At 38.5% G+C, this 9,801-nt stretch overlaps 1 protein-coding gene across 1 annotated transcript; it reads right to left on the bottom strand.

Annotated features, from left to right (window-relative positions):
- Positions 1-5,253: 5,253 nt before the first annotated feature.
- On the bottom strand, positions 5,254-6,192 carry LOC126513981 (olfactory receptor 1468-like). Its single transcript, XM_050162626.1, has one exon. It carries the CDS (start codon positions 6,190-6,192, stop codon positions 5,254-5,256), a length of 939 nt encoding a protein of 312 aa, XP_050018583.1.
- Between the last annotated feature and the right edge of the window lie 3,609 nt (positions 6,193-9,801).

The following is a 9,801-nucleotide window of genomic DNA, read 5'->3' as shown; positions in this document are numbered from 1 at the left end:
CACACTGACTGGGAGAAGATCTTCACCAACCCTGCAACTGACAAAGGTCTGATCTCCAAAATATATAAAGAACTCAAGAAACTAGACCGTAAAAGGCTAATCAACCCAATTATAAAATGGGGCACTGAGGTGAACAGAGAGTTTTCAACAGAAGAAGTTCAAATGGCCATAAGACACTTAAGGACATGCTCAACTTCCTTAGTGATCAGGGAAATGCAAACCGAGTGCTGGGATTAAAGGCGTGCGCCACCACTGCCCGACTCATCAAAAAAATTCTGAGGTCTTTTAATGTTGGTCAACTACGTAGGCAATTAGGGACTACATTGAAGTATTGTTGATGTTCCCTGTGAGACTTCACTGGAGAAATTTTTTTTTATTTGCCATTAGATATCAGTTTCATGTATCTTCTCTCTGTCTCTTTCTGTATCTCTCTTTGTGTGTGTTTGTTGAATAAATTTTAAAAACTATTTACTTATTCCTTTCTTATATATTACATCAAGACCACCTTTCCCCCTCCCTATTCTTATTTCAGCCTGTCCCACCTTCCCCATCCCCCACACCTATTCTTCCTTTGTTTCTCTTCTTGGGAGCAGACTTCCCAAGGATATCAACCAAACATGGGATAACAAATCACATTAGGACTAACACAATCCCTCATATCAAGGGTGTATGAGGTAGCCCAGCAGGAGGAAACGGTTCCCAAAAGCAGGTAAAAGAGTCAGAGTCAGATCCAGCTCCCTCTGTTAGGAGTCCTACAAGAACACCAAACTATACAGCCATGACTTAAATGCAGAGGACCTCGGTTGGAACCATACTGACTCCCTTATTATTGGTTCAGTCTCTGTGAGGTATTATGTGGTTACAGAAGATGGCTGGTTCAGACTCTGTGTCCCCCATTACTAGGAGTCTTTGCTAGAGTCACCCTGGTAGATTTCAGGGAATTCATGTTGCAGAAGGTTTCCATCTTATGCCCTACTGCCCTCACTCCAATTACAGTTGTCTCTACCCTTACTTTTTTAACCCCTTCAACTTGTTCATGACCCCAGTCACCTGCAGTCCTTCCAAGTACCTCCTCCATATATCTTCTTGGTTAACAGTGGGAACCTTCTTAGTCTATCAGTTCTGATACCCCATCTATCTGGAACCTGAGTATGCTGTTACAGTCTAGTGAGATCATATGTCAATCAGTACTGTTATGTCTGGAAGACACTGTTTCATTGAAGTCACCCATCACCTATGTCTCTTACAATCTTCTAACCTCTTCCTTCAGTCTTGACAGAATTGTTGAAGTTGCTTCTTTTTTCAACCAGTTTGTATTTTTGGTTTTCCAGTAAGTAATTGGGTGGGAGTCCATAAGGGTATGAATTTATTTCTGGGTCTTCAGTTTGATCCCATTAACCAATATGCCTATCTTAAGTAATACATGGGCTTCATACACTATTGCAGGAGGGGCTGCTTGTTCATCCCAGATGCCTGGTTAGCTTTGTCCTGAAATAATCACGCAAAACTGTATTAATTAAATCACTGCTTGACTCATTAGCTCTAGCTTTTTATTGGCTAACTCTTAACATATTAATTTAACCCATCTCCATTAATCTGTGCATTACCACAAGGTCATGTCCTACCATCAAAGTTTCAGCATGTCTATCTCCAGCAGCTGTTGCATGGTGTCTCTCTCTGCCTTCCTTCTCCCAGCATTCAGTTCAGTTTTCCCCAGCTACCTAAGTTCTGCCCTATCAAAAGGCCAAGGCAGTGTTTTTATTCATTAACCAATAAAAGCAACATATATAAAAGGACCTCCAACATCATTTTTTTTCTCTTCTGTTTAAATAAAAGAAAAGCTTTAACTTTACATATTAAAATTACATATAACAAAACAGTTATCAAGCAAGAATTACAATTATAATATTTATATCTACTTTATTGTTTATCCTAACTAAGGAAAATTATATCTACTTTTTAACTCCATCAAAGACTCCAGAAGGATATAATATTACTTATGTAAACAGGAAGTGCATTCCAAGAAACTTCCAAAATTCTGGAATTGACAGAGACATCTTGCTACCTGGACAGTCACCCAAAGTTTTTCTGTCCTGTTGGGTTATCCATCTTCAGCCTACTGGCCCATAATATCCAGTAGACTTTTCCATGAAGCAGAAAAATTTAGAAACAGTTCCACGTATATTGGTAGTTTGTCAGTCATTTTCTTCTGTGTCCTGCAAAATGTCTGGCAGATTCTCTCATGAAGTAGGAACCCTGAAGAATTGTCTCACCTTTACGCAAGTTCAGCAGTCATTTCTCTGCAGGTCCTACATGTCCAGTTTAACAAGCAGTCCAGGCAAGAGCAGTTTCTTGCCCAAATGGCTAACCAACTCCATAAGGAGCTTCTTCAATACCCATCTTCCTCTTGAAGTAATTGGTGCTTCCAGGAGCAGATGTGTGTCATTGTCATATAAATTCCTAAGTTATTAAAACATTTTAAATGCCATATTCTGAAGGTCTCTGGAAGATTTGAAGAATACCTATTTAACTGAAATATATCTGTATACATCTAGAAAAAATCTAACTAACATGACACTAAGCTTGACTATTATAGATGAGTATCTGTTAACTTATATTTCTTAATTATACATTACATTTTTAAATGAGCTGGACAACCATAGTACCTTAATCAAAATCAGAAATACATATACAAAATTGACCTTAAATCTGTATTAATAAAGCAGGATCCATACCAATGCAAAGTATCCTTCTCTATAGCATATCCTACTTTAAATGTAAAGAAACATTTACAAACAATATTTGGGAATATGGGTGCAGTTCTGTCCAATTTACTTTCTGCTGTTTATTGAGCAAAGTATTTTCATTGTGGGGGTGTTCCCGGCAACCTTTCAGGATCTCTTGTTCCATCAAACCATATTGGTCTAGAAGCAACCCACAGGTTCTCATCTTCTGTGAAAACAAAAGAAGAACCTCTTTTCCAAAGCAACATATCCTTAGACTCAAATACAGAATGGAGCCCAACTGGACAACTGCATCCACATAAAACCTCAGAGAGCTTGGAAAGTAATTCTAGACAGAAAAGAATAGAGTAAAGCATGGCTTTTTGGTAGCAGCAATTTCTTGGGTCTGCTCTGCTTGCTAGAGGCAAGCACTCTCATTTAAAAGAGGCTTCCTGACCATGCTTTAACTGCAAAACCTTGCAGCACTTTTAAGAGGTCCTACCATGAAACAGTGTTGGTGAAAAGCTGACCTCATGCCTTTTGGTTTTCAGCTGTAGCAGGAAAAAAGCTGTGCTATGTTAAAATGCCAGTTTTCTGGGCCGTCCTGCCAGGACAAACTCTGACTCTTTCAGGCAGGCAGTCCAACTAAGGAGCATTTAAGTGTGGTTTGTGAGTATACTGCTGAAGCTTGCTTGGTGGCAGGGACCTTGAAATGCTATAGATTTGTGGCAATAAACAAACATGGCTCTGTCTGCTACCTCCACCGTGAGCCTGGAATTTCATAAAGCTAAGGAATGGGCTGGATCCAGTCACCAAGGCCACGGCTTTAATCCTAGCCATAGCGCTTGGCAAATTAAAGACTCACGTGGTCAGAAATGGAGAGATATACAAGGAGAGATATACAGTAAAGAGAGATTGAAAGATGAAGAAAACTTCTAAATGGTTTACAGTATGTTAAAAATATATGCAGGCTAAAGATAAAAGTCCTTAAAATAGAAAAGAAAGAGTAGTTGGGTGTGGTGGTACAAACCTTTAATCCCAATGTTTGGGAAGCAGAGGCAGAGAAACCTCTGCAAGTTCAAGGTGTGGTGGCTCCCACCTTTAATCCCAAAGCTTGGGAGGCAGAGGCAGACAGACCTCTGTGAATTCAAGATGTGGTGGCTCATGCTTTTAATCCCAACACTTGGGAGGCTGAGACTGGTGGATCTCTGTGAGTTCAAGGAGAAAGATACATAGAAACCCTGTCTCAAAAAGCCAAAGAGTAAAAAAATAAAAGAAGTAGAGGTTAAAGTAAAGCCACATAAAGATGAAAAATACACAGAGAATCATGATAATGTAGGTTATTATGCTCTCTTTGAATGGTTTGAATGCGGAGGAAGGAGCAACATCTGCTAAAAGATATTTGCTTATAAATGCTGATGAATTAATCCAAGATAGGTATTTTGAAAATACCTTGACTTCAAAATTGAAGTCAAAAGGTATTCTACTTTGGAGAAGAGCTTTTTCTTTTGTTTCCACAGGAAATGAAAAGCTGTGGATTCATTCTGAGTTAAGAAAAATCAGCTTAGATGTTCTGGGGCAATGGTTTTGCAGAACTTGTCAGAGTAGCCAGCCCATTTTTGGTTTAATGTCAGGCTCATCCCATGAGAGGGAGCCCATGGCCTGAATGGCCAGGGATCTGGGAATGTATTGTTCACAGACCTAGGCAGAATCAATCTGGCAAAAAGAAATCAATGAAATGATGCCTATTGATAATTTGCTGTTTTCATAGATCCATACCTTGTCCAGTTGCCATCATAGAGAGTTTTTCCAGAAGCAGATGGGAATTGCAAGCATGGAGGATGTTGAGTGTGTACCATGTCCTGTGCCTATATGTGAAGACAGTTAGCTGGGTGTTGTTGTAGGATTTCTGACTCTCTCTCTCTCTCTCTCTCTCTCTCTCTCTCTCTCTCTCTCTCTCTCTCTGTGTGTGTGTGTGTGTGTGTGTTTATTTCTCTTTTTGTCTGTTTTTGAGACTGCTTTATTCCTACTGGGTTGCCTTGTCCAGCCTTCATATGATAACTATCACCTTGTATTATTGTATACTTTGTTTTTGGTAATGGTTGGTTATCATCTTTTGGAGGCCTGTTCTTTTCTAAAGAGAAAACTGAGGGGTATTGGATCAGAGAGAATAGGGAGATGTGAGGATCTAAGAGGAATGGAATGATGGGAAACTGTTGTTGGAATATATTGTATGAGAGAAGAATCTATTTTCCATAAAAATGATTGAAGAAAAAGAAATCAGATGAAACAATGGTGCTTACCTTATGGTTTTCTAGGATCATGCATGAAAAACAGAGGATGGTATCACTGAGTTATTTAGGTCCCCTTAACTGAACTTAACTGAACTACTTGCAAAATTCCTGTTAGCAAATGAAAATATTATGTAGTTTGTTATTGTATATATGTCTGCACATTTGGATATATTTTGTAATTTTCATTCCAATATATTTGTGCAAGATAAGTTTAAGTAAAAATCTTTATATTGCCACTATAAGGAGATTTTCTTCTTGTAAATGACTCTTATCAAGGCCTCTTTCATATCTCCATTCCTCAGGCTGTAAATGAAGGGATTCAGCATGGGAGTCACCACTGTGTACATCATGGCCATGGCTGTCTCTTTTTCAGTGGAGCTGTTAGCTGATGAACATAGGTAGAGACCAATAATTGTCCCATAAAACAGTGAGACCACAGACAGGTGTGAGCCACAGGTGGAAAAAACCTTGTGGATAACCCGAGTAGATGAAACCTTTAGAATTAAACAGACAATCTGTACATAGGACACAATGATCAGTAAGAATGGAGTGACAATAACAAGCCCTCCCATGATAAATGTCATTAGTTCATTAATATGAGTGTCAGAGCAGGCCAACTTGAGCAGGGCAGATATGTCACAGAAAAAGTGGGGGATCACATTGTCCTCACAGAATGACAATCTGGTCATCAATAGGGTGTGCAGCATGGCATGGGATGTGGCCAGCATCCAGCACAGCACCACCAGAAGCACACAGAGTTTGGGGCTCATGATGCTGGTGTAATGAAGGGGGAAGCAGATGGCCACATAGCGGTCATAGGCCATGACCACAAGAAGGAAGCTCTCCATGTTTCCAAAAACCAATAAAAAGTACATTTGTGCCAGACAACCTGCATAGGCGATGGATGGGTCCTGGCTCTGCATGTTTTGTAGCAATTTGGGCATTGTGACAGAGGAGAAACAGAGGTCAGAGAAGGACAAGTTGCTGAGAAAGAAGTACATGGGTGTGTGGAGATGGGAGTCCAGTAGAGTGAGGATGATGATGATGAGGTTCCCCAGGATGGTAATGAGGTACATAGCCAGGAACAGGGCATAGAACAGGTACTGGTGCTCTTGGGGGATGGGCAGGCCCAGGAGGAGGAAGTGGGAGATGATAGTTTGGTTGTCCATTATCATTCTTCATCTCCAGAATCCTAATGAGAAAATATCAGTATCCCTTAAAATTTGAAGTATAAGTGAACATATAGTTAGGATATTTGTTTTTCCACAATGGATCTGATAATCAACGTAGTAATTATAATCTCAAACTCCAAATGTCCATAATCATAACGTTACATCAATGAATTTTCTCATCTTATCTACACAGGTTTCTTCTATTCCCATCCTTTCCTAGACAGTTTTATGACATTTCTAGGGAGTTACAAAATAGACTAAAGCTTCTCTCTCCTGCTCTCTGCTGAACTGTAATTTGTAATTTGTTCATTTGTAATTTTGCTTTATGTTATTTTAATAATGAATGTTTTTGAAGAATTTGGATAAATTTTATTGCCATAATATCATATAAATATCAAGAATATCGCCCATACTCTTATGCCTTAGATTACCATTACAAATTCAGACATCCATATCTCTGTAACATACTTATTTCTGCACCGCTGTTCACTAATCATTTTTCCTCCATTGCACTTATAAAAGGCATAGGAAGCTCAAAAGCCCCAAGTGAGTTTCATCTTCATGCTGTTGTCTCCCAAAGTGTTCCTCATTTTCCTACCTCTCCCACGTAGTAAAAGAAATTCATGTTTGAGTCACAAATCTTTAAATTTCTATCCATTAATTTTTTTCTTATTTTGAACTGCTGTCATGCATTATAAGTCTCCCCTTTATTCTCCTCCTATTTCATCATTTTTTTCTGTGAGATTGTATCTATATATGAGGGTCACATCTTTTTGCTGGAATACAAAAGCAGACTCTGTACATGTCTACATTTCATGTCTCCTTTAAAGCTGCTGCATTTACACTGCTCATCCTAACAGAGTAGTTCCATCATCTCTTGTTTGATTTATTCTTCCTATTACCACTGTTTTTCTTAGGACAAGACAAAAGCTCCTATAAGAAACACAAACGTTGTTTCATTATCTCACAGTGGCCAATGGTATCCCCATATGTTCTCACAGTGACACTTGCTTTTCTCTCTTTATCAGTGTTAGGGTTAAAACTCTCCACCTTCCACATTTCAGAGTTTCTCCTCTACTTTCCTACCACTGCTTCCCCTCTGTTTCTCTTTCAACTGCTCCATCCTCACTCATATATAATGGATATTACTTGGCACATACACAGCTAAATTTACTCTATCCTTCCATAAGTGAGACCTACATCCGTATTCCATCGTATACTGTATGTATCCTGCACACTAATACTTTGATCACTGCTTTACGATAGCTCACCATCACTTGTAAACTATGTGGATGAAAGGTCTCATATGCTTCTTTCTGTTTGATTATTTATAATAATTCTTAATCTCCAACTAGGGCTAGTACATGCCATGATGCTTGGATTTCACCAGTGAAGATTAGGTACCTGCTGCTCAAATTAGTACTTGATTTCTTCAACTTCAATAGTAGAAAAATCCCCATTTACACAGAAAGACTTAACCAATTAGCCCTAAACTGTATACTTCATAATAAGTGTCGAAGATCTAATACTGCATTTCTGCAGTGTTAAGTTTAGTCAATTTCTGAAGTAATACTGATGACTCCAAATCATATCCACATGCTATAATTCACAAAATGTCATTGATATTGATGAAGAAGACAGGATGGAAAGTTTTATGAACAATATAAAAAAGAAATAACAAGTTTGATTGGAATTTTTACTTAAGTTTTTTCTCAGACATCTATATCATCTGTGATGGCTAATTTATGTATCAGGTGGTTGAAGCCTGATGCCAGTTTTGGACAAAAGCTACTTGCTGTGCAGGCATTCTCTTTTTTTTAAGACAGAGTTTCTCAGTGTAACTATGCATGTATTGTGTAAGTATCATTTAATATGTGGGAACTGAATAAAGTAACTAACACTTCATAACATGATGAGCTTCATGCAATCTTAAGAAGGAACTAAAGGAAAAGGACACTTCACAAAAGAAAAATTTTGCTTTTTTGGCTGAAGATACAACTCTGTAGCCTACACTCTTTTCCTGGATGCCAGTATTCTAGGAACTTGTTCAAATGTTTTTCTAATCATATTCCCATTGTATAGTCTGTATCCTGAGGCACATGCATTAGTGCCTCCCGACCTTATATGTCAGTTTTGATTCTGTGCAACACTGGTGAATGAACCTATCAAGTGTGTAAAAACTGACAACAGAGTAAATACATCAAGAGATCTACAGAACTTTCTCTGATATGTATACCTATGTTTGACCGCCTGTATCTTCTCAGACTTACAATGTTCACTGCAGCTGATTTAAGAGTTTCACATGTAGACATTGAAAATTAGCATAACAGAGGGGAAAGCATGTAGGAAAAAGAAATCATGCACCATTTCAAAATATGCTTTCCTCATGTATCCAGTCCTGGCTTCTAACATACAGCACTCCTGCCTCTGCTTCCCAAGCACAGGCATTATAGGCATTTGCTACCATGCCCAGTTTCTCCTCCTTCTCTAAATAAACAGCACTTTTGTGTAAGATGGCATGTGTGCAAGGATGAGGTCAGAGAACTCACCATCAACAATGGTGCCAATGGACTTCATACCATCTTTCGATATTCAGCACACTGTAGTGAAATGGAAGAGCAAATAAAAAATCCAAGGTGATATTTCTCTAACATTTGTTACAGTTGCATATCATCCTATATTTTGTAGAAGCACTGAGTTGAAAAGTAGCTCTTCTTGTACTTTTACGTGAGTACCTATATGATATAATGCCTTTCTTGATGGATTACACTTAGGAGCAATCACAGATATTAGAACTAAGACACTGATTTGGGAAATTGTACAGATAAAACTAATCATTGTCTTGGGTACGACATTGTTCAGACTTTGATAAGACCCCACAGGTGAAGGCATAGTAAACAACCTCTCAACATTACAGCAGTGAACTCCATCTCACAGTGCTGTTCTCATGTGGAAATGATGTGATACCAAGAGAAAATTACATAATGAGTAATTGTAATGAGCCCATCCATATGAACTTGGTTATATAATTATCATGAAACAAATACATGTACAGTGTGGTGAAGTCCTAGAAGACAGAGAAGGAAGAATATTATCATACCTGGAAAACTGTCTAGCATCTCACTGGAAATTCATGTGGAATGAGAGCAAGACACCGGCTTATTTTCCTCAATGTACCTATGTCTGCTGAGGCTGAGCCAAAGTTTCTGATTCAAGATCCTGCTCACCTTTATTTTATTTGCATGCAAAGAACTAATGGTGTACTCATCCCTTTGCCACATCTCTACTCACATGCCCCTGTGGCCATCATAGGTCCTTGGGGGCCTATATCCCATAGGAGCCCAGATCCTGTATAACTCATTAAAGACTTAGCAATTACCCAGTACCTTTCTAGGGCCAATTTACCCCATGGATCTCTAGTGCAGATCAACTATTATCACCTATTTCTCCTTTCTATACTTATGGGAAGGTAAAATGTAAAAACTTACAATTTAAAAACATCTAAACAAGTAGCAGCAACAGGAAGCCTCAAAAGATTGGAAATATGCAAACTTCTTACCTTTTCAGGCAATGTACTAGGGGAGGAGGCGGAAATTTTTTTTTTTAATTTAT

Source organism: Alexandromys fortis, unplaced genomic scaffold (assembly GCF_014885135.2).
Source record: "Alexandromys fortis isolate MF-2015 unplaced genomic scaffold, M_Fortis_MF-2015_v1.1 scaffold_84, whole genome shotgun sequence".
NCBI classification, from domain to species: domain Eukaryota; kingdom Metazoa; phylum Chordata; class Mammalia; order Rodentia; family Cricetidae; genus Alexandromys; species Alexandromys fortis.
The sequence above is the reverse complement of the archived record's forward strand: the minus strand, read 5'-3'. Positions and strand labels throughout refer to the sequence as shown.